This window comes from Seriola lalandi, unplaced genomic scaffold, assembly GCF_002814215.2.
Source record: "Seriola lalandi dorsalis isolate HSWRI2012SDOR001 ecotype SW California unplaced genomic scaffold, Sedor1 jcf7180002054470, whole genome shotgun sequence".
NCBI lineage: Eukaryota > Metazoa > Chordata > Actinopteri > Carangiformes > Carangidae > Seriola > Seriola lalandi.
This window is the reverse complement of record NW_019525023.1, coordinates 2214528-2239671: the sequence shown is the minus strand read 5'-3', so window position 1 is coordinate 2239671 and position 25144 is coordinate 2214528. Positions and strand designations below refer to the sequence as shown.

The 25144-nt window shown below is 39.6% G+C and overlaps 1 protein-coding gene across 1 annotated transcript in view; it reads right to left on the bottom strand.

The window, feature by feature from the left end:
• The window catches only part of plpp4 (phospholipid phosphatase 4), a 49137-nt gene extending 43128 nt beyond the window's left edge, over window positions 1-6009 (bottom strand). Inside the window, exon 1 of the mRNA XM_023411621.2 lies at window positions 5549-6009. Within this exon, the coding sequence (XP_023267389.1) occupies window positions 5549-5637 (89 nt within the window). The 5' untranslated portion in view covers window positions 5638-6009. The remainder of the gene's footprint in view (window positions 1-5548) is intronic.
• Between the last annotated feature and the right edge of the window lie 19135 nt (window positions 6010-25144).

Genomic DNA, 25144 nt, shown 5'->3' with positions numbered 1-25144 from the left:
GAATAGACTAGACTACCACTTTTCAGAAGCTTCTCCTTTAAGGACTACGTAATTAATTAGGTTGGTTTTTATATAATCAAGTACAACAATGGTTGTTCTCTCTTTGCTGTTTCAGACAAAAATCAATAAATGAACTTTCTTAGAGGTCACACTCTTTACAGGCATTTCTTTCCCCCTCTCTCTGAACAGTTTATGTCAACAGCATACAGTCGGAAAGTCTTTCCATATCCCAGCAGCCACAGCCAGTTGTCAAGCCCGCCAACTCAATTCTTTCTTCATCTCTAAGATAATGAGGGTTGCAGATTGGATGACCTGTGATTCAGTAGCTCAGATACTGGCTGCCAAAATTAAGAAAAGCAGAGAGAGAGAGAGAGACAGTACACTGTAATCATACAGGCAGTGAAAAGTAAACAAACGGCAAATGACTCGAGCTAGATGTATGTCAAATTGCTGAAAAGTCATTTTGTGTTTGAAGAAACAAAAACAGAGCAACATGGGTATCCTATTGGTGTTCTCTTTCTCACCATTCAATATAGGTTATTCTAATATTTACTTGTCTCTAGCTCAAGTTCAGTTAACCACTTTCTGAGAAATGCTACATTAGACTTTCTTGATCAGCAGCATTTACTTCATTTACTTCATAATCATAAAATCAGCTTGAGTGAGCTGTTTGGACTAAGCTGTATAGACCAGTAAAATAAAACAAAGAGCAGAGTGGAGGAACACCTGCGACCTCTGGCTGAACATTTTCTGTCAGCAAATTTCTTAATTTACATCTAATGATGAAAATGACTGGGATGTAGTTAAGATCCCTATTTTCACCTACCTCACTTCCTTTCCTTTCCAATCACAGATTGGTTCTTTACCTGATTGAATTCACCTGGGCAGCAGAAGATTATTTAAGGGCTTCACTCCACTCATTCACTCTTTTTCACCATCACATAGGGTAGCAGTTTCTGGTAGGAAAGTTTGTTACTCTTTAGTCCCTATAATTTGTCTATGTTAGTCTAGGAGAACCTTCTTTATCCTTATTTCTTTAATAAGTACTCTATATAATGTTGAAATAATTATTTGAGAATAAACCTTTGTTAGATTGGATTGATGTTTCATGGCCTTCGTTGGCAAGTTTTTGTTGTTGGAGTTTATATATTGTCTATTTTCATTAGTACATTAGAGTTAGTACATTACTACATAAGTCATAATAAATTCAGTAATTATTCAATAGTTATGTTTCCCTTCACAGTAGTTTTTATTGGAAGTGGTGGAGTCTACGTATCTGAATTCATGCCTATCTGAGCACGAGGGAAAACTATGCGTGCATGTAATCCACCACAACTTTATCTCATTCATATGAGCCTCACCGTTTACTGCTCACTCGCTTTACACGCCACTGGTGCTGTTTGAAGTCACTGGTCATGCAAATGGAACATCCTCCTACTGCTTCGCATTGAAAGCATTCAACTGGCAAAACACGGGATGGCTTTCACAGTGAAGCGGTCATAGAAAACGCAATGTTTTCTTAATCAGCACTGTTAGTCCTGAGCATCAGTCATCAAATATACATCCATGACACAATGCAATGTAACTAATGGAGCGGTCAAGAGCAGCCACGGTGAGCTGTTAAAGTAGATCCCCACATCGCCACTGTGGCCTATGCTCTTGCATGCAGCATGAAATCAGATCATGGTTGCAATCACTTTTAGATCACGTCTATATTAAAACAATGTGACTCTGTTTAGTTGCACTGGTTAGAAGATAACAGCAACATTCTTCTGGATTAGAAATACTTTGTTCATATCAACCACAGAGAAAATGCTCCTCGATGACTCTGTAACCAATCCTCTACAAAGAGATTTTCTCCACAGAATCAGAGTGTAAGAGCCCCCATCCTTAATGTGCTAGCTAAACAATCCGCTTATTCTTAAACAGTCAAAGGCCTGACATGCTGCTCCTTCCCAACATCTCACAAGGCTTTCTGAGACTTGCCAAGGCTCTGGACTGCATCCCAGGGCTGCTCCTAAGCCTTCCTCTGAGAGGGGAGGATGACTCGCAGTGAGCCGAACACTGTTTTGAGGGATGAACGGTGTTGCTGTGTAGCACGCACTGTTAACCTCATTTGACAACAGCTATATCAAAAATTATCCCTAAACTAACGTCGGTGTCAGAGGCCATTTAACCCATCGCACACTGTATATTCTGGCATGCTTCAGTGCCGGTACATGTGATAAACAAGATTCATGTCTTTCTGTGCAGGGAATCATCATGATTCTTTGCAATAAAAGAGTCGGTTCCGCTCAGGCCCAAATTGTTACTCTTGGCACAGACAAATCTATTCTATTTTGTTGTGTACATCAGCCCATAAAGCAAGCTGCACTCTTCTCTGGGTAATCACCCCATCAAGAAGCTTTTAAATTGCGCCCATAGGAGTTCTCAGAGTGGTTTTGGTGCCTCTCTATTTGCTGTAGTTCACGTCTTAATCTGTAAAACCTCAAAACAATCTCGATCTCCTTAACTGCACGTCCTCTACGTTATCCTCCGCCTCGTTCTCTCCGTCGCTGTGTCCTTCTTGCTTTGTCTCCTCTTCTGCACTGAAGCAGTATTCTGATATTTACTGGAATGTATCTGCTTATTCAAGTGCCCAACCATCAGCTTTGGAACAAACACAGAGAAACTTGAAGTCTGAGCTTGTTTTGGTTGACTGAGGACACGAGCTCTGCCACATAACCGCTCAAGGAAGAAATGACTTCTTGGTGTTTGTCTAAGCTCGTTGCTTGTTGTGATTCGGATTACAAGGAAAGTGAAATAGCACCAATCTCATTATCCTTTCTCTCTATGTTGAGTAGCTGACTGCAGGAAAAAAAAGACCTTTATCTTGTTCTGATTTAAGCTTCAGATTTAGTTTTTTCCACTTTGTTAAATGTCAATGATCCATTTCCATTTAGATTGAACTTTTTGCTTTACTCTTGAGAGATGACTCCTGGGGAGCCTACCAAGCTATGATGACTGAATGGCATTAGCGGTTTGATAGCACAGGGTCAACTGAACAGCACACACTTGGCCCATTGCTAAGGTCAGTGCACCTCCTGAGGCCTGGAACAGACAGGCAGCTTGGCAAGCAAGGGCAAATGAAAAGTAATATTCCCTCACAGGCGAGTCGTGTTTGGCAAAAAAAATTGGATGTAAATAAGGCAGGGAATTCATGGCTCGTAGGTTTAATATTTTTCTCCTTACAGTCCTCAGAGAGAACAGACATGTGGTTCACTGTGTGGTGGAGAAAAACAACAACAGTTTGTGTGGGTGACCAGTCAAGCACAGAGAATAAGTGTTTTGGTAACAGGCACCTTAATTAATCAGAATCAAAGACAAAACAGTCAGACCTTGCATGTGATCTCTGATTAAAGCTACCTCTCATATCTGGATTCATATCTGCCTCTGAGCCCAAAGTAAAGGATTAATTCATTCATTTCCAGCTTCCCCCGATACATGCTCACAATTGAAGGAATATGAACAGCAAATGAGAAAATCTGTCCTCCCTTTCTTCCAGTTAGTCAGATTTAGTCCTGAGCTGCAGAGGTAGAAATCAATAAATGAAATTCTAATGGGAGTAAACAAGATTTTAACTAAGCAATGAAGCATAAATACAAGCCTGCTGAGTCTTATTGGTAAAGAAACACGAATAAAGGTGCTACTTTCTTCCCAAGATAAAACTGCAGTGCACTACACCTACACTGAACATCAGACGCAGCTAAAAACTGTCCTTTACACCTCCAGTGAAGAAAACATCAGATTCTAGTTGACCCCAATTATCCTGCGTTCACCTCTGGCCTCGAGGTGAGACAAGAACAGGGAACTGCTGCCCTTCAGAGCCAGAGGGCGACTCTCCGATCTGCTGGGCATAAAGCTTGTTCAATACAAAAATTACAGCCAAGGAAAGGTATCAGACCAAATGCTCCCTCTGTCAAAATACATGATTGAAACTTTTTCTCAGAAAAGTAAATGCTCTCAGTCATAAGTGCAGAGCCCAATAGTATCCTGTTTATATCTGTTCTCTTTCTAAATGTAATCAATCAAAAATACTATTAACTAAATAATGGAATGGGCCTTGTATGGCTCCTTGTTACACCAATACTCGTCTCTATCCAATTACAACTCCTCGCGCCAATATGCCACAACTCTCCCGAAGCTGCATGAAATAGGATGACGTGTGTGTTTAAACATGAGGACATTTGGCATTCAGTGTTGCATGTGTGTGTTCGTTTACGGTCACACAGAGAGAAGTAAACCTGACACCGTGTAACCAAATTGATTGAATGTGTCGTAGTCAGTTTAGGGACACTGCTGTAACCACAAAGCAGATTTACTGACGGGGCTTCATAACAAACACAGCTGATTACCCTTAGCTTGTTTTCTGTTTGCTGGAGAGGGAATATTGTGAGTAAAACTCAGTTCATTACAGTGATCAAGGACTTTCTGAATGGGGCAGAATACAGCAGTTGGCTGATGATGATGATGATGATGATATTGAGTGAACTTGTGTTTTTTTTTATTATTATTATTATTATGTGGCCTCCAGCCCTGATACAAATCAGCAAGAAATGTGAATCTCACATAGGAACACATAAAAAGCTAAACCCAGATGCCTCATGCCTCCTCTCTCACATGCTTCATCCTGTCCCTCAGTCAGATCCCTGCAGTTGAGTTTGTCCATGTCAAACATCAGCATCACACTCTTCTGGGCTGTATAATGTTTTCGCTGTGACAGCACACATACAGCCTATATTAATGAGGACGTACACACGAACATATGCAGGCAGTTTTGCTACACACTCCAAATCACAGGAGCTGATTTTTTGACTTCTTTTTTTTTTCTTTTTCTTTTTTTCCCCCCCAGAGATGGAGTGAAAGCTCCTGCAAGGTGAGTCATTTCAGATAACAGGACCTGAAGCTTTTTTCAAGATCATATCAAGCCGAAAATCTATAGTAAATGACACAATCATGGTGCAAACAAGGCTTAATACCTCCAGGCTAGACAAACAATTAATAATTCATATCAGTGTTAGTTTAGAGGCACGACCTTCTCGATTAGTGTCATACTGAAGAAAAAAAAAAGTATTTTACATTTTACATATCACCGCATCTGTATCGGCCTTCCCCTCTATCACTGTTTTTTTTTTTTTTTATGGAGTGAATCTCTAATAAGAAAAGAAAAATCCACGAGGATATTTCCCAAGTGTCATCCATGAACGGTGACACGCCGATTAAATGACATGAAGTGTAATGCTGCCGGATATTCAACTTGCTTTTTGCAACCTGTTAACGCGGCGTCTGTCCGCTGTCCTACTTGTTTAGCAGTGATCCGTCCATGGTGCTGAACCGCGGATCAACAGACGGACCTGTTCGTCCAGCACCACACCGCGGCAAATGAATCTGGATACAACAGCTCAGTGTCTAAAGCTCCTAAAGCGTCAGTTGTGAAACTGAAGGGCTGCGGATGTCTGACTGGATTTTTCAGAGAACAGAAAACTCAGCCGCTTGAAGCTCTACTTACACAAAAACTCCGAAAAGCAGAACTCGGATGCCAATCTCCAAAGCCAGTTCTCGCATGTTTTTCCTGCGGTCTGGTGGCGGCACGTTCATGACTCTTGAGATAATCCGTCAAGTGTAAAAAGGACAAAGGCAGGTCCCGGTCAGTTCTGAGGGTTCTTCACTTTGTATTCCACCTTAACAAAGCGAGCGCTTCCACAAGCGGTGCTCCCTAAACACACACGCCGTGCGCCTCCATCGCGACTCGGTCACCTGAAGCAGTCTTCCCCTCTCTCCTCGCCTCCTCTGCCTGTCTCCGCTCGTCTCCTTCTCTTTCAATCCCCTCGGGCGATTTTCTTTATTGCAACTCTGCTCCTCTATCGAGTCAGGGTCTTCTTCTTCCACTCCATCGATTACTTTAAACTGGGAACTGGGTTGGAGTTGAACACAAGCATCGGTGGGAAAACACAAGAGGTGTGGGTTCGCACTGAGGGGGGAAAGTGATGGGAGACAGCAAAGTAGAGAGAGAGCTTCTCTCTCTGTCTCTCTCTCTCTCTCTCTCTCTCTCTCTCTCTCTCTCTCATCCCTCTGCTTCACTTTGGAGAATCACATGAGTAGAAGTTTCTGGAACACCACTCAGGACCACACAGGGGGCCAGATGAATAAGTTCAGCGCTGGTGTCCAGTCATTTAATACTGTGATGAACTGAATTTTCTTCTTGTCTAGTTTGAAGCCAAGAGACATTCCTCTTGATCAAATAAATCCTCATAAATAATGAAGCACTCACAGTAAATGTGACATAAACAAAGCAGAGAACCACCCGGGTGGAGCAGTCTGGGTAGGTGTTCATGGCCGAAACATTGTCACCGCACTAGAAAGGCTGCTGGACCTAATCCATCAATACAGGCATTAGGCCCAACACTCAGCCTGACACAACGTATTAGATATTACACTGTGCCCCAAAAAAAAAGGCTAGTTCAGGGGAGCAGTGCTCTCTGTTGGCCTTTCCCCATACTGTCTAATCATACCACTATAAAGAATCTAGCACCTCAGGCTCTCTGCAGCCAGACAGTGATAGAGGAGCGCAGGCAGCAGCATGCCTGCGGGCCGGGAAACCTGGCCAGCACTTCATAGACACATGAATATTTGATTCCCTCTAAAACTGGCCTTCTTGCATTACCTGCCAGTCCGAGATGTGTGGAGTCGTGTGTCTGTGTGCATGTGTACGTGTGTGTTTAAGGAGAGAGTGAGAAACCATCACAGAAAAAGCCCCTGACCCAAAAACTTTTCTGCTGCCTTTCTAGGTCACAGGCTTGACAAGCTGGAAACCGACTCTGCAGATGCAATTTAGAAATTGTGCGTTCTTGCTGGTTAACAAAGCATCCAAGTTACATATGTCTAAGATAAATGAATACACACACACACACACACACACACACACACACACACACACACACACACACAAACACACAATGGAGGTTTTGATCTATTCCTCTGTTTCATACAGTAGGGTTGTAGCTGATGTGCCTGAAGTCTGTGCCAGCTCCCTAATAAGAGCAAAACAAAACAAGAGGAGATGTGAAATGGTGGTAGGTTAGGAGGTGTGATCTCACTTCAAAGCTTTCTGGCAGCCATCAGACTTTTCAGCTTTTAGAGAATGTGGCATGTTTATTACAAGCTATCAACGCGGGTTTACCTCGCAGCATCACATTACTCATGCTTCACTCTGGTCAGGGAGTCTTTCCAGACCTTCCAGAGCATCGGCACAGGACTACATAAACACTTAATTGCTAGACTGAAAAAATATTATTTAGTTCTCTCTGCTTAATACCATGCTGACTTGTGTTTTTGTTGCCAAAAAGCAAACATTCAAGAGCTCTACGAAAATGTACATCTTTCCTTTTCATCTCTGTTCTCTTATTATATCAAATTCCAATCAGCATTTTAGTATTTCTTCTGCCTTGACTCAGGTCTAGGTTCTTTTTCCGTCTCTGCAGAGCATGCTGTGAGTCATGTTCCCGGAGGTTGTGGTTACACTGCAAAGTTAGACATATGGCGCACTCTAAAGAAGGTTGTACTTCAATACGTCAAACTTGAATGCGTCGTTACAAAGGGCTACTAATCACCTCCATGGGTATGGGCGCATGTACTATCCACTGTGGAGGATATTCTCTGCGACGCAGTGAGTCATTATGCTACAGAGGGATTGGTACATTGCCCCCCAAGTTCTAGGCTGTATTGGACATTTCTCCTCATTACACTTAGGGCTAGGTTTTATTGGGAAACATTCCTCATTTGTGGTGTATATATCCCTATGTAGGCAGTATTTTTACATGCTGCTCTACCTGAGGGGACTTAAAGTCTGATGCTGTTGTAAAAACGTACTATGTGATGACAAACTCCTTTGTTGTATCCGTGGCTACATACGATGTACAGTGTATGTGAAAAAATGTAATGTGTTAGACGATGGAAAATGTAGCAGTCGTTTGATCTCTGTAATAAGCAGCAGAAAGGGGAAAGCCAACCATTTTTGTTTTATTCTGAGAGTACTATAATTAGTGACTAAAAATTTGAATCAGCTCTCATGCCAGAACTGTCAACTGTGTCAGTTGATGTAGCAACTCCTCAAAGTGGGGAGATATATTTCACCACTCACAATCCTTGGCATCTCTAATCCACAATGTGGCATTATGAATAAAGGATACAGTCATCCAAAAAATCATCATGTAATCACCCTCATGAACTTGGTGTTTTGTGTTCTTGGCAACTTCACATAATGAGAACCGGTTCTGGCAAAATTGACCATGAAATTACCTCAAAAAGTAGGACAATCCAGGCCAAGCAAATGGTTCAAGTTCAGGAGTCATATTAGCACTGGTATGTTGTACCAGCTTCCATCAATTCTTTTTGGAGAAAGTCCCTCCAAATGTAGCTGTAACAGCCATATGTTCACTTTCTGCCTAGAAGGTGTACATGTATCCCAACTTTAAATACAGCTTTGTTGTTGTTGTTGTTGTTGTTGTTGTTGTTGTTGTTGTTGTTGTTGTTGTTGTTGTTGTTGTTGTTGCATAGCCTGCTGTATAGTTTTATCTCTTCATGCAACTCAAAAATACTCAAAAGAAACACAAGTGAGAGGAAATGATGCTCAAAACTCACCATCACTCATGTGACCGGGAGTCAAAACAACACATTGCTTTGCGTTACAGGGTCACAACTAAAAAGGTTGGCTAGGAATACAAAAAGCTGCATCAGCTTATCTCGGCCAGAGTGTATATTAAATACAATATATTTTGGCATCAGGCTCAGTTTTAATCACTGCCTGTGTGTGGAATTTTTAACCATCCAATGCAAAGAGCAGGGAGAGATCAATAGACAATTTCACTGTAATTGCATTGCTTCATAACAACCTGAGTCCAAGTTTACTGCCTGTGAATTATTTATATCAAGTTTGGTTTTTAGGTGAATTATTCCTTTAGGTTGATATAATGCTAATAAAGAATTCCATAACATGCTGTGTTGTTTATGGTAGAGACCCTGAATTGATAGCATATGATAATCAAACTTATTTATATTTAACACACACGGGCAGTGTGGTTTGGAATGGGTTTTTAATTTTCTCATATATATTTTAAACATATTACTCTTTGCTTGCATGCAACATTTGTAAATATGAAGCAAAGCAGTGACCTGTTGTGCTAAAATGAACATTTCCTCCTTTTTCGTCTGACAAAAACTTTATGAGACACAGCAGATTAATTTAGGACGAGAAACAGCTTCAGTGGAACAGACCATACTGAGATTAAAATGTGAGCTGTCACAGCCTCTCATAAATTGTGAGGCATGCCATGGTGAGATCTCTCTCTCGATTCAACTCTCATCTTTATTGATTGGCTGCAGTAAAACAAAAAGGCTTTAGAAGGGCTTGACATACACAAGTCATTTTGAGCCATACTTTTAGTTGGAGAGAATGTATCATGGATATGGAGACGTTTCTAGATAATATCACCAATCTGAGATGAGTTATTATCCAGCACAGTATGTGTAGTAAATTATGTGATAGTACAGGCTGTTCTCATTCACTGTTTATACTTGTACCTATGAAAAGTAATGCACTGTAATCTGTATATAACCCATGTAATCCGTGAGCCAGGAGCCTGTGATCATGTGACCTATGCCCTGCAGGCTGTTCTTTCTCTTATTCTGTTTTCTTTTATTCTGAGTGGAAAATGCAGACAGTGTCACATTGAAAATATGGGAATATGTCTTGTTTCTTTTGTGTTTAATGTTGGATAGATTTGATGATACAAAGATAATGCTGACATTTTATAAATTCCATATATAGATTTTGAGGTAGCAAAAGCTTAATTTCTCAATTACTTCACGAAAATCCTGAATTTGCTTTATTAATTTCTCTTCAAACCATAGCTGATGGATGTATGTGGCAATGTGTGATTAACAGAATAAGCCAGTTAATACCCTGCTTTACAAAAGATTTGCATTGCTTGATTCAAACAGAGCAGCAGGCCTCCACAACTACTACTACTACAACCATCTTGTACAACAAGTTGTACAACATAGTGTATCAGGTGGCTGAAGAAGGTGACAACATCAGGGTCAATTGACCCCAATCAAAAAAACAAAAAACATTCTCACTTACTCCTGGTGGTATCTTGCCATACACATACAGTAGTCTCAGTCTCATAAGAGTGTCTCAGCTATAGTGAGTCATGAAGGAATAAGAAAAGTTTTGAAAACATTTCAACTGAATTTTTTCCTTTCACTGAGCTGTTTTTCCGTAGAGGTAGGCCCTGAATAAGTTGCTGAGACTGCATGGCAATTAAGTCTGAGCATCAGGCCAACAGCTGTTCCCATATTTGTCAAAGCATGTCTGTGGTCAGTAATGCATAATAAATAATTCATCTTATTTCTTGGGATAGAATATACGAGGCTACTCTGAAATCAGACTTTCTTACTACCGTCTTCATTTGTGCCAAATGTGTTACTTTGAAAACATGTGTCTTAATCCAGGGACTCAGGATGGATACAAAGGCAGGTTCAGTAAACTATAAATCAATGGTTGCAAAGCTGTAATTGTTTATTGTTCATATATATATATATACATATATATATATATATATATATTCAGTGTATATATATATATATATATATATATATATATATATATATATATTCAGTGTATTCAGTATATATACTGTATATTCAGTAGAGGTCGGATGCTGTGAATGGGGAAAAGAGGTAATTTCCTATCAGTGTCCCCCATTTTAGTATACTCAAGATCTTGCTCTGGCTCTTTAAGCATAATACAGCTTGACTAATCCGATCATCATCACACTTATCAATGCTAATGCCATCAGTGAAATTAGTAATTAATGTCAGTAATTAGTTCTGCCTTTGAAAATGACACACTGTGATAAAATATTAAATTGCGACAAGAATAGGAATATTCATGCAGCTCTTTTTGTCTGGTCCGGGCTTACAGTGGTTGGATTTGATATGTAACTCTGTCACAGTGTTATTCATTTGACTTACTGTAATACAAGTTGTTGGGCAACTAAAGCAGATGGGGCTTTACCTCTGGGTGGAGAAATCACTGGTGTTTGAGGGGAAAGAAGTAAACTGTATCAAAGCTGAAATCACTTAACCTTGTAGAGTGCTGGCTTTTTTTGTGTGCATGCTTTCACAACATTTTCAAGATGTTTCTATAAAAAGGAAAAGAAAAAGTCTATATATTCTCACACGTGCTCCATGCAGTTATTTACAAACTGTCACAGCATGTTGTAGCACACATCACACATACAGAGCAAGACTTTGCTCCTCATGATTGGATCAGATTCTGCAGCTTCACTGATAAGCCAAGAATTGCATTGGGTGAAAATATGGTCATTGATCAATCTTTAAAACTCCTAAAGCAAAACGTTATTGGGATTTTAGAGTGGATCCAGAATTCTTTCTTTAAACAAGGGTAAGAGAAAATATATTGATTTTCCTCTGAGATGTACTTTCATGTTGAGTAAGAATATATAGATTTACCCAGGGCTGTACTTTGTTACATGGCCTCCTATTCGCTGGTGATTTCACACCTGTTCTCTGTGACTCCATGGCCATGTCACCCAGCTGCTGTTCTTTATGAGACTTGTGGCGTGTCTTTTATACAGTAAACACCCACATTCAGCAGCCAAATCACCACAACCACATTTTTGATGCATATTGTCACATAAATTGCCCTTAAATATAGTTTTTATTTAGTTTTTTTTAATGTGACAAATACTCTATGCGAAGTGCACAAAATCACAAACTTTGAAAACAATCTAAAAGAGATATTTATTATTAGCTAATTGCTTTCAGCTGCTTAATTCATGCTTGAGCATCACTGGCTCATTCACCGGTTGCTTGGGTACCAGCTGACAAGTCATGTCCAGTCATAATCACACAGGTGAACAGTGTTGCCATTATTACCTGACACTTTTCACATACCCTGTTGATACAACCTTCCACTATCTACTTAACATCTCCGTCACTAACTTACATTGTGGTTACAAATGTAATCATTGAATGGATGATATTTTCTTGAATGAATGAACTACAATATTCATGTATGAAGTAATATACTCATATTCTACATAAGTCATTTCTAGGAGGGTTGTTACTAGATATTGTATTGGCAAAGTGACATAAAGCACTAAAGCACTGTTTACTTCTCATATCTCAGCTTGTCTCTCAGACATATACACATGGATGAAGGAGCGCCACCCTCAAGGGAACCTCTCTAAGACTGAACTCTAAGTCATCCTGGCTAATCAGTCTCTTCATCAAAATATCGACATCAAAACATCGCCTCTTCATCTCTTACCTTATCCAAGGTCGGGTGAAACCTGGGTATCAAGTTTGATGATCAGCTATCCTTCTCTGACCCTGAGGCATCTGTCTCCCAGTCTTGCCACATTGCACTATACAACATAAGAAAAATCAAGCCTTACCTGTCTCACTACGCCACCCAACTCTTGGTTCAGGCCATGGTTATCTCGCAACTCAACTACTGCAATGCCCTTCTGGTGGGCCTTTCACGCACAGTGAAACCATTACAGATGGTCCAGAATGCAGTGGTGCATTGAACCTTTGATCAGCTTAAAGAGACCCTGTCATTCGCTGCTCATTGGCCTCCACTGGCTACCCATGGCCGCCTGAATCAAATTCAAGTCACTATTGCTTGCCTACAGAGTGATGCCTGGGTCTGCGCCCATCCACTTGAACTCAATCACACAGGCTAATGCTCCTTCTCGGCCACTTCATTCCTCCAAGGAACGCCTGGTGTCTGACATTGTCATTCCTCCACACTAAGTAATTGCAGTCCAGACCGTTCTTGTTTGTGGTTTCCCAATGGTGGAACAAGCTGTGAAATGCTATCAGAGCAGGGTCCCTCTCTGTCTTCAAGAATCTCCTGAAGACTCATTTCTTCCAAGAGCAGCTCCTCTCCTAACACCTGTAGCACCCTAACGTGCCTAACTAGCACTTACTGTGCACTTTTGATGCACTTCTTTACTTGATCTCCTTACACATTGCCTTGTTGAATAGATTTCGAACTTAGTATGTACTTCAATGTCTCCTACTGTTGTCCCTTACTCGTAAGGTGCTTTGGTTGAAAGCCAAATGAGTAAATGTTAAAAAACATTTAACTGAAACCACCCCATCTTTCTTTGACTTTAATTAAAGTGCTTTTCTTTCCTAAACCTATCTACATGGGAATCCCACCCTCTAGTCCTGTGTCATGTGCTTTGTGTACTCACTATTTATCTTGACTATCGCCATACCATTTGTGAAAATAAATAAATAAATGTGGCAATCATACTTGAAAAAAAATCGCCAAGGAACATAATCAAGGCAGCAATTACACTCTGCATCAAAATGTACTTAGGAAAACAAATCAGTAGTATATACAAACATAAGGCAGAGTTGCCGTGACTCTCTTATGTTTGTTCCATCTACAAGGCTGAGAAAATAACACCATTGTCTTCCTGATTGAGTTTGGAGATGCTCAGCATGGCTCCACCTGACATCAACATAAGCAGAGGTCCAATCAGATAGAATAAGTGATAACGTGTGTGGGTGTTCTCTCAAACAGTCTCATGGACTTGAATCTCTGCTACTGAACATCAAACTGATATATCACCTTGTGCTTATAGATAACCCATCACATACAAAATGTAAAATTTAAATAGTTGCGTAATATACTCACTATATGACATGCACATAACCTTACACCCAACCTGGACAGATGTGTTGGTAATTAAACCTGTTTTGGTTCATGTGATTTTCATGTTTCTGCCTGAATGCCTAATTTTGCTCAGTATCATAAGAAGAAAAATGTAACTTCCCATAAATGTGGTGAGAAGAGACAAAGACCACAGAAATTATTTTTAGGATAGGACAGAAAGAGGTATAATTTAAGAGCACTAAAGTAAAGTACTTCGAGAAATGAGTGATTACAATTGGTACAACTGGGCCATTGTCTCCTGTTCTTACATTTGGATATTCACTGAAAAATCTATTGGAGGAAGAGCTGTGGAGAAAAAAAGATATGGCTTGCTAATTAACTGAATAACACAAGTTCTAAATCCTATCTCAGTTCAGTGATACTGAACAACTCTTTGGTAAAGGTCAGTGATGACACTGCTATTACATTCAGCCAGTCACCACGGCCTAATTGCTCCTTTATGCTCTGAGAATGTATTACTGTATGCAGTAATGTCTGACACTGTCGGCGCTGGGACTTGAAATGCTGTAGTTATCTGAATGAATCTGTGTATTATGTCATGTGAACAGTATATGCTATGGACTAACTAATGAAACAAGTATGAAATTTGACAAGAAGATAAAGTAAGCTAAGACCCCATGTTTCGACTTGCTTGCTGATTTTGACAGTGTAATAAAGCCAAAAAATATGTCCATTAACATTAAAAATGATAAAACAAAGCACTCACACACACCAAGGTAAAACACAGAGCAAATAAAAACGGTACTGTGTTTGTAGATATGTCCAATTAAAAGTATTACAGTAGTGTGTTTCTAATTTTAACTCCCTGGTGACGAGAATGGGACGCCTGCACACGTGTAATTAAGTAAAAGGGAAAGTGAAGCAGGATGAGTATCAAACACAGACAGCTATCCTGCGTGTGCTTCTCCTTTCCTCCGAGCAAATTACACTCTCTCCTTTCATGCCAAGCTGCTCCCGGTAATTTCATTTTAATATGACTCCAAAAGAAACAAGCCAAGGTCTACCCTGCTCCTTCTTATTCATGAGAGCTCAACCTGCCATCTGTTATCGCAACTGAGTCTGTCAAAAACCTACTTAGATGTATTACTCTCTCTGCTGCACGGTGTCGGGCACTTCTGTTTCAAAGACGCAGTCATTACAAACAGTATCACATTATGGCACTTCATGCTTTTTAAGTTGATTTATGTTCTGGATGCTCATACAAGCCTCATCAATTACACATATTATAGATACTTAATAATCTGAAATTGCATGGCATCAGACACTAGAAGTGCAATTAAAGCCTTTTGATCTTTTCATTTCTATTATAAGTCATTTGATGCCAGAAATGAGTATGAGTCCGTACTTTCATACAGATTCCTCCATTTAAAAAATTAAAGTTTAGCGGATACATTTGTGCATCTGTTCATTACCATCCTGAAAGGCTATACAAAAAGTGACTCATTAGAATCAGGGTTATGTGTGTTTAAGGTATGTTGCATTATTAAAGCAGCTTTGCACATGTGAGGTTGTCATAGCAAACAAGGTTTTTGAATATTGAACATTATAGATTGCTTTGTTTTTATTTGCCTTTGGTTAAATCCTTGTCCCATATCTGCACACTGTACAAATATTTTAGCATAACTAGAGATGAAAATTGTAGGGTAATAATATAATACACAGGGAAGTGAAATAATGACGCTCAGTATTTATTATTCATCAATTAAAAACTAAAAATCAAAGGTTCATTGGGTTCAAATTTCTGCCATGCATGTTAAAGTCCACTGGAAGGCAGATGGGTTAACTGTAACTTACTGAAAGGATGAGTCAATAAAAATGTGAGAATATAACTTTCTGGATCTATAATGGTGACATGGTAAAATTATAAAGGTATAAAGTTTAGTATAACTTTTGTAAAATCCTGGTCTCCCCAGCCTCAGCCATGCTGCTCCCTTTGTGCCATTGTGTATCAGGGTGTTTTGCCAGGGTCATTTTCATGGTTCACTGCAGAAGCTGTCTTTGAGACATCAGGTTTTCCAGCTACATCTGACTGTGCAGCCCAGTCTGCCTAGCCTCTGACTGTGAACCCCTGAGGCAGCATCCCTACTCTCTTCTACATCAGCTACAGTTATCCCCTTCAATCCTCCTCCTCTCTCTCTCTACAAAAATGTTTTTCCCCTCCAGCAGTTACAATGCAAACATTTTACAACCATTTCAACATTGCAGGTGAGAAAATATAGCATGTCACATCCTTATAACAGCAATTCTGACAAGGAGAAGTATGGGTATGTTACCAATAGCATTAATGAAGGCTCTGTTTTATTTCAGTGTCCCAGTAAGTCATATGACAGTGATCCAAAATTAACAATACTAGAACAGTGAAACCGAAGCAGATAAATGGAATTCAGTCATAATTACATGTCGCTAGTTACACATGTACTTTTCCTGCTGTTACATGTTAAAATGTCTTCACTAGAAAAGACCTGTTGTGCTAAAATCTAATATTCTATTCAACCGATATTTTCATGTTCAATACTCTATGAACACAGTCCACCTTTCTTGCCATTTTCATTGTGGATTTGATCCCTATACACCAACTCAGTGTGTGAGAGGAACCTTATGTCCTTGTTAACATACAAGTCATCGCTTCATTCTTTCCTGCTGTTCTTTTCATGCTCAATATTTTATTCCATCACAAATACCTCCATTTTCTCTAACCAGTAACCTTTCCTGAAAAAGAGTATTGCAGTGCCTCGACACACGATCAGCAGAGAGGAATGATGGGACACTGGGAAGGATACTAGAGCACCCCAGTGCTACTTGGCACGACCCTGTGGTGAGTCCTTCCAGAGGTGTTAAGTAACTGTCAGTAATAGCAGCACACATTAACCTAGGGCAGCAATTGTCTACGTATTCATGACTGCCAAGGGTGTGTGCCAGTGTAATAGACTGAGCTTTCTTCACCCTCCAGCTCATTTTGGCACCAGCTTCTTCCAGATGACAGCTGGGAAGTCATTAGTACACTACCATGTTACAGAAAAACACAAAAGGACCTATCTCACCCGGTGTGTAAAGATGCAAATGCTTCATGTCGGTATGAGTTTCAGGGGGCATTGCCTCTAATCAATATGAAACACGATAAGCTATTTCTGCATGTCCAGTCAAACCTTCTAATCTTAGAGGGGGGAACTAATCAATTTAAAAGGGAATGCAACAATTTCTAGTTATTTCAAAGGTTTGGCACAGTGAAAATATGTGGACATGCACTCACTGTCTCACAAAGCCAAAAACCTGAAGAGACCTTAATCATTGAGGATTAGTTCACCCAGAAATGAATTTTTGTCATAAAAATCTTCTTTGCAGTCAAAACATCTAATCACAGTCCCCCAGATATATAGCACAAATCTCCACTATCATGGTTTGTGTGGCTACTGCCAAGTGGCATTATAGGCTATGAGGCTTCTGGCACTGCAATGTGAGTTTCATTAAAAGGTACTGACGACATGGGAACCACAACTCTTTACAGCAAATGAGCATAATGCATGTAGGGACATAAGCCAGCATTACACAGAGAGAAAAAAAAAAAATGTTATTCATATTTACAGGGACATGCTTTCACACTGACATATTACTGTAATGTTTCCACATTACAGATTTGTGCCATTTTAAGCAAGACAGACTCAAGACCATTATGGCTATTTAAATGTAAATTAAATGCCACACACTTCATTCAGAGAAGAAATGAGCACATATTATCTAAACTGAATAGGTGCAACAGGCCAATTTCAGAGCGTAGACTACACATTTACATGTCCAGGCCGGAAAAGCACAGGTGGGGCTAATTAATAGCATTTGTAATAGCTGTACTTCCTACGTCCTCGAACACCTCGTGCATATTGACCCACTGGCATGACTGACTGAGAGAGCTAAACGGATCACAGCCATCATTAAGGTTATGAATTACACCTGTGCTTTTTCTGTTATGACAAATCATAATGGCTACCACGAAAAGGGCTTCGACTGCAACAGGGACTTTCAAAAGTTATGGTAGTCATAACCTATTTTGACTTTGGCAACCAAGTGTAGATAAAAAAGGTACGTTCGTTTAGCTGAAGATTTTTAAAAAAAGTTGTTGGAAAGACGGTGCTTAAATACTGGCGTCATTAATGTATGCTAACCAGTACTCTAACATGTATGAATAGCGGCAGCGATTGAAATTGTTGATCTTATGAGGTTATTGTCGTGGTTTTACGGCAGGCTACCACTCAGTATACTGCACATTCTGTCCATTGCTACCTACGGATCCACCAACAAGGCCTGTCTATTAAAAACGAACAGGGTTGTAGATATCAAACAATTAACTTATTGCATTACTGTGAATGACTGTAATTAATCCTTCCAATACCTTCTAAGTCAGTGAACCATGTACATTACTGCCGTTTTACATATAAACATAAACTATTGCATGTTAATTACTCAAACATCAATATTTAGGTTCCTTTTAGGCTCCTACAAGGGTATCTGGGTTTTCATGTACTGTATATGAATTGACAACTAGCATGGGACGTCCTTGGGACCAGAGATATGTGTAGGAGGAGAAAAACAATATTGCATAAACTGCCAAGCAATAAAGCTAAAGATTGCCTGATACCCAAAATATATGCTCAGAAGTTCTCTTATGTAAAATACACAATGTATGTATCTATACGTTTTGGTGCAAAGCACTAGGGAAAATGTCATAAAACCAGATACTATTGGCCTCTATTATATATGCTAGTCTTTGCATTCAAATTTTGTTATTATATTTGGCACAATAAGTGAAACTGTGTGCCTCTTTGCTTTGCTTTCAAACTTCAGTGATATTTGAGTGATACCTCAATGCTTAACACAAAACTGCAGTAGAGTAAACTATCCACCAGAGAGCAGCAAAATATCACTTTGAATCATCATCATACCCCAATCTCACATGTAAAAACTTGGTTTGATTAATGTTTTAATGCCAATCAACTGGAATGACTTAAAGTTATTAAAATGTTTCTTTCAGTGAGTAAGCACTGAAAAATATACACATTAAAAATGATTCTCTGCATTTATCACAATGATTTATATTGATGTCACTTGAGTTACTGAGGTATATTGGCTACAGTAGTGCAAAACTTTAGTAAAAATCATTTTAAAAACAAACAAACAAAAAAAAATGCTAATAATCTCTGATAACTAATTATTTCTCTAACAAAGACTAACAACGTTTCTGAAAACTGATTGTGTTGCCATAACACATTTTGTTTGTACTTTCAGGCTTGCAGCTGTACCACGTGTCTCCTGGCAGAAAACAGTCATCATATCAGCAGCAGTCATTGTGAGTCAATTTTTTTTTCCTGTTCACCTGTAAACAAAAGAATATCCAAGAATATACACGTGTGCATTCAGTTGCACTTTAGCATATAGATATATTTTTGTGTCTCTTTTTTTAATGTTTTCTTCTTAGTCACCCTCTTAGTGGTGATAAATACGTATAAGACGAGGGGTCTCGCCCTCAGAAAAGGCATCGTTATCCTTGCCAACGCATTTGTATAATTAAGTGTTGCAGTTTTGGAAACAACTTCATGCTGGAAGCAAGTTCATATCATTCCAGTGAGGATTCAAATATAAATTGGCAGCATGGGAGGATATTTCTGCCCTTGTCTTACCTAGATTAGAACCACATTTTGCCTTGTTTGGTAGCCGTTTGTCATCCAGGTATAACTGAATTTGATGAAGTTAAAATGTCACAATCTTAACTACTGACTGGGCCAAGAAATAAGTTTTATGATCAAGCAGATTGCTCCTCAGAAACTGGATAATTTCCCAAAGCTCATGAAAGGTGAAGATTCATGTCAGACTACTGGCAAAGAAAGGAACATCTATCATATATATGAATGAAAACAGCAGTCCGGTGGCATCGAGGCTTGAAAGTGAGAGGAGCGAGCTTCACAGAATAAGAAACAAAATTTGTACGGCTTAGTGGTGTAAAAGAAAGAAGGCCTAAACCATGTTCAGGCATTTTCCTCCACTTCTACATCTTAAGGAAATGTGAGATTCCATGAAGATGAATTGTCTTTCTTACAAACTGTACATACTGTATGTGTATTAATCTTTTACTACTGTATGTTAAATAGTCTTTTTTAAGGGTCACATGTTCACTAAATTAACTAATTGCTTCAGTTGACACCGTTATTGTGGAAAGCGGACTCCACTTGCAGATACTGAATAAAAAAAGTCAGATTGTACAAAAGCAATGCAATGCTGTCACAGAATGTTCATCCTGTGGCCTTTGAGTAACTAAAACAGCTGTTGGAGTATCTCAACAGTAGCAGTGTCCTGCACCTTTTGCCCTCTTGTAACATCTTAGTGTCTTCAACCCTTATGACAAATCTAAATCGTTCTCCGTCTGTCCATCCAAAGACCCTTAAGTATGTCTGAATAACCATGTCAAAAAAAGGCAAGGAACTGACTGAGACAAGTAAATTAGCGATAAGGATAGGATAGAATAAATGACACTGGTAAACACTAAAAAACTGATTTGTGTTTAAAATGCTGTACAGTTTAAGACCTCTGGTAGAAATGAATGTCATCGATGAGCAGTCCAAGTTTCGTGTATAGTTGACCTGCCACTAAACAACAATCTGAAATGAGTGCTACAGGGGAGGCTGTGTAACTTCTGTCTTTGATGTCTTAAATGTAAACTCTAAAATAATTTCTTACTGTAATGTTTAACCAACTTTCAAGTGGCTTGTGGCTAACCTGTTAAAATCTTAAACTAGGAGCTTTGTAAATTAGACCAGACCTATGCAGGGGGGGATTCATTTCCCTGCATGTGTCACTAGGTGGTGCTATCACATCGGCCATTGCTCGTCAGATCCATGACCTCTGCGGTTAAATAATGGATTTCAAATTTAATCTGTGTAATATATTAGCTCATAAGCTTATTTAGGATGCTCATAAATATATCTCTTTAATCTCAGTGAAGTCAGCCCCCCTCCGTGAAGCTGGCAAATGATTTGTCTACACATCTAAGCGTAGTTTTACATTTTTCACTGATATGAACGCAGGGCCATGGAAAAAGAGAGGCTGAAATAAATTCAGCCCACATCAAATGAAAAACACAGAAATCATTTTAAGATTACATGCTCGGAGTGTGTGAGAGTTTTTTAATTGAGAAAAACAGAATCGTATTGCTTAGGAACAACACTTAACCTGCATGAGACTGCACCTGTAAGTGCTGGAATTGCTGAAGTTAGTGCGGACATTACGGGACATTTGTGTAGGAGTACCACACACGTGTAGGTGTATGTTGCGTTTGGTGGATTGTGCAGTGGTAGTTTTGAACACTGGGAAGTGACATTTGCAATGACCAGGGCGTTGGTGGTGATGGAGTAAAACTAAAGGGGGGGCGGGAGAGATAGGGGAGAGAGAGAGAGAGAGAGAGAGAGGGAGGAAGGGAGAGAGAGAGAGCGCGAGAGAGGGGGTAGCAGATACTTGGTAACGCATCACAGCAGGACAGGCAATCGAATCTAAAGGCGCTCAGCTAGCGACGGACACGGACGAGGAAGGTAAGATAATATGATAATGACATGATCATCCTGCTATAAGTTGAGAGACACGGGAGGGATGACTGCGGCAGAGAAGATGTTTTCGCATGAAGGATGTAGTGTAACATTTCCTTCCCACTATAGTTGTGCGTAATTCATGACTTTTACGCTCATTAATAGTTCTTTTACTTTGCAGTACAGAATGGCTAGACGTTATTTGTTGAATCTGCGCATCAAATACGAGTTTTAGAAGTAGTTGATTGATCATGTGAACAATGTTTTGATGAGCCATCAGTTCAATGGGAGGACCGGTAAGGTTAAACGTGAAATCCCATCTGAGGACACTTCTTTCAAGTTATGTTGCTTTCTGTAATGGCCTTCTCCAACTGTTGCTGTGCTTCCTCACAGCTCATTTTATCAGAGTAATTAAACGGTCAGTAAATGTGAGGTAGTGTGCATGCTCATGCAGAGGTGTCAGGTGTACAGTGTTATCTCAGGTAGCCCTGGCGACTCCAGAGGTGCCTGCTGGGAAGCGCATTGGTGCCCACTTATTTATTCATGTGTCACCTGAACGCGGCAGCGACGCAACGCCAGGTTAAAGGGCAACACCGCTCAATTTGAGAATCTAACTGTTAATCCTCCAGCCTAAGTCAGTTAGGTTTTTTTCAGTGTATATAGCTTCTTATTGTAATTATAATGTCTAATACAACAGTACCAGTTGTTAAATATTTAATGGATTGGCGCTTGAGTCATCATGCAGGAATTGCCTCATAGACAACTGATGTAACAATGACTTTGCAGAGTAATGCAACACAGATTTTTATTTTTATTTTTTTTCTAAGCTTTGTTTGTTTTTAACCTCCTGGCCTGGTTACTCATACTTTTTAACCAATTACAATTTTTGCTAAAGTGTCTAAATCACGATTTAATGCAAAAAGTATTACATCAGTAAATGTAGTGGTATTGTAATGTTTGTGAGATTTTTACCCAGCAAGGCTGATCTACTGCATTTGAACAACTGTTGACTGACTTGGCAAAAACATCAAATTCAATATTGATCAAAACTTATATGTGTAAATGTACATTATCTCAATCATCATAGTATTCTGTCATTTAATATCAGAAAATGCTGTGATACACTATTACTTTATATACTGTATGTTCACCAGTAGTGCAGACTCGAACATAAATTCATAGATTTTCTTTTTCTCACAGAGTTGCATGGAAATTTTTGCCTCAGTAATCCTATGTTGCAGGTTTACTCTCATCCTCACTGAAGTCCACCAGTGAATACATACTGATGTGCTGCTATAATCCAACCTGCAACATTGTCCATGTAGTCTATACCATAAATATGTGCTTATGGTGCACAAGTCCTGTAAAACCATTTTAGTATACCAGCTCACGTTAAAAGAATGAGATATTTTATATTATAGATGTGAGAAACTGCTTCTGTTTTTCATGCATTATATGTGGAAAGCATGCCTCTGACAGTTGCCCTTTCTGAGTGTCTGTCACTCTCTGAATTCATTCAGAATACAAGAAGGAAGAAAAAAAATACTGAAATGGAGAGTCCATATCTGACAGACACCTTGACTGACAGGCTCAAATGAAACCCAATATGAGCTATGGAGGACTGAATTGCAGATACAGTGACTACTGGACAATCCTATGAGGTCTCAGACAGGGAGCAGAAAGGTATGAAGAAAAGAAAGGATGGAAGGATGAAGAATGGTAAACTGGTGAAAATGGGAAATAGGAGAAGGCAGTGTAGAGTGTGGACACGTGGTAGATATTAGAATGCATATGAAGCATCTTTTTCTCTTTCCTATGGTGTTTTCCATAATTCTTGTAGCTCAGCCAATCTGTGGAAATTGAGTGGAACCATTGGGAAAGGTTTGGCATTGATTACCAGGTATGAAAGCATCTGAATGGTCTATATACCTGTTCCTGAGTAACTATTAGGCAATGGCTCATGGATGCAATTTTTCAAGTTATTTATTATGTGTGTGTGTGTGTGTGTGTGTATATATTTGTTTATTTATATCCTTACATATATTTAGGACATCAGTTTGCTTTGGCAAAGTGAACTCGTAGAGTTGAACTTGGTAGAAATAGTTTTTTTGCTGCAACCGTATTTATGGTGATTCGTTTTTGCTGACAGAGTAATGCACTGTTCTGGTATGGGCACAGCGGCCTCTATATGACAGCTCTTCACACAGAACCCACAAACCATGAATGTCCATTTTCTGCCTCTTCCGAGATGCTCTTGTTGTGTGCACAACATTCCTGGTACTTGTGATTATGATGGTTGTACGTTTCCCACTTTTCGCATTTCTACACTCACCTCTCTCACTGGTCCAGCTCTGTGTGGTCATTAAATCAGGCAAGGCAGCCGGGCAGAACTGAAGAAAACAAGTTGTAGGGGAGGGCTGGGAAGATGATTTTGCTCAGCCAGTTGTATTACAGGTGAACCGCTAGTTCCTTCTGGATGTGAAGCCATGTTTTCTGAATTTGAAATGGTGGGCAAAGGGCTCACAGTATATCTGATCATTCACCATTCCTTTTCAGAGAATATGATATCTTAAATAGATGGTTGTAAACTCAACCATCCATAATAATCCTGTTGTAGTCCATTGCTACTAATCCCTGTATCCCTGTATTGATTCATCATTGTGCAAGTGCGAAACCATTATGTCGGAATTTGGAAATTGAAATTTCCTGAAGGAATGGATGGAGGCTTTTCATTTCTCACAGTTAAAACATTGGGGATTCATTGCTAAGCCGGTAGCATTTACCATAGCGAATCATATTCTCCCCTGGAAATAAACCATGCCATGTAACACAAACAAAACAGCAATTTAATGGCAGCTTTGTTGTGTGACAGATCCTTGTTGTTGGTATTTACGCATGGAATGCTGCCCTGAAGTGGCGCTGAAACAGCAGGGAGAGAGACAGGATAGGAGGAGAGACAATGAGGGTGAAGTAACATGGGAGGCAGGACTGAATGAGGAGAGATGAATTGTTGGGATGCAAAGGTCATCTGTGTTGAAAAAGAGCTACTAAATGGTGTGTTTTGATCTTTCAGCTCAGATGGAAACAGTCAGCTTTTGGTGGGGTGGAATGACAGTGCCCTAACAAAGAGAGAGACAAAAGGAGATGAATGAGTCACTACAGACTATCGGCTGCCCTCTGACACAGCTGTCTGTGTTTATGTTGTCTGATATACACACAGTCCTCTGCTGGGACAGCTTTACCAAGCTCATTGCAGGGGATAATGGCTAAGTGAAGGGAAAGAATGGCTAAGAAACAGGCATTTAAGGCTGATATCAAAATTTTGGGAAGAAGCAATCAGTTCACATTATGGAAGCTTTGAACTTGTTTACTGCCATAATGTTTGAGAGAGGAAGAAAGAAAAGAGTTGATGTAAATATACACCGAGACAAATAACATGCTAATGCTCAACAATCTCATTGTTTCTCAAAAAAACTGTTACAGACTGTCTTCATGCTGGTGAAGCTGAAAACATTGTGATTCAGTAGAGTAAAAGTAGGCTAGAATAGAGGAGAAAAGGGACATGACAGCATGTTGATCTGTGCTGTTTCAATCAGAGGATGCATGAGAGGAAAAAGTCATGGAGTGGATCATTATGTTCTCACTACAATTTGTCCACAAAACAACAAATAAAAGCCTAAAATCAGAGAGCTAGGATTGTTTTGTCAGTCTGCACTCAGGCAAAAAGGAGGTAGCAGCAGCAGGCATGGTTACTTGCTTCCTT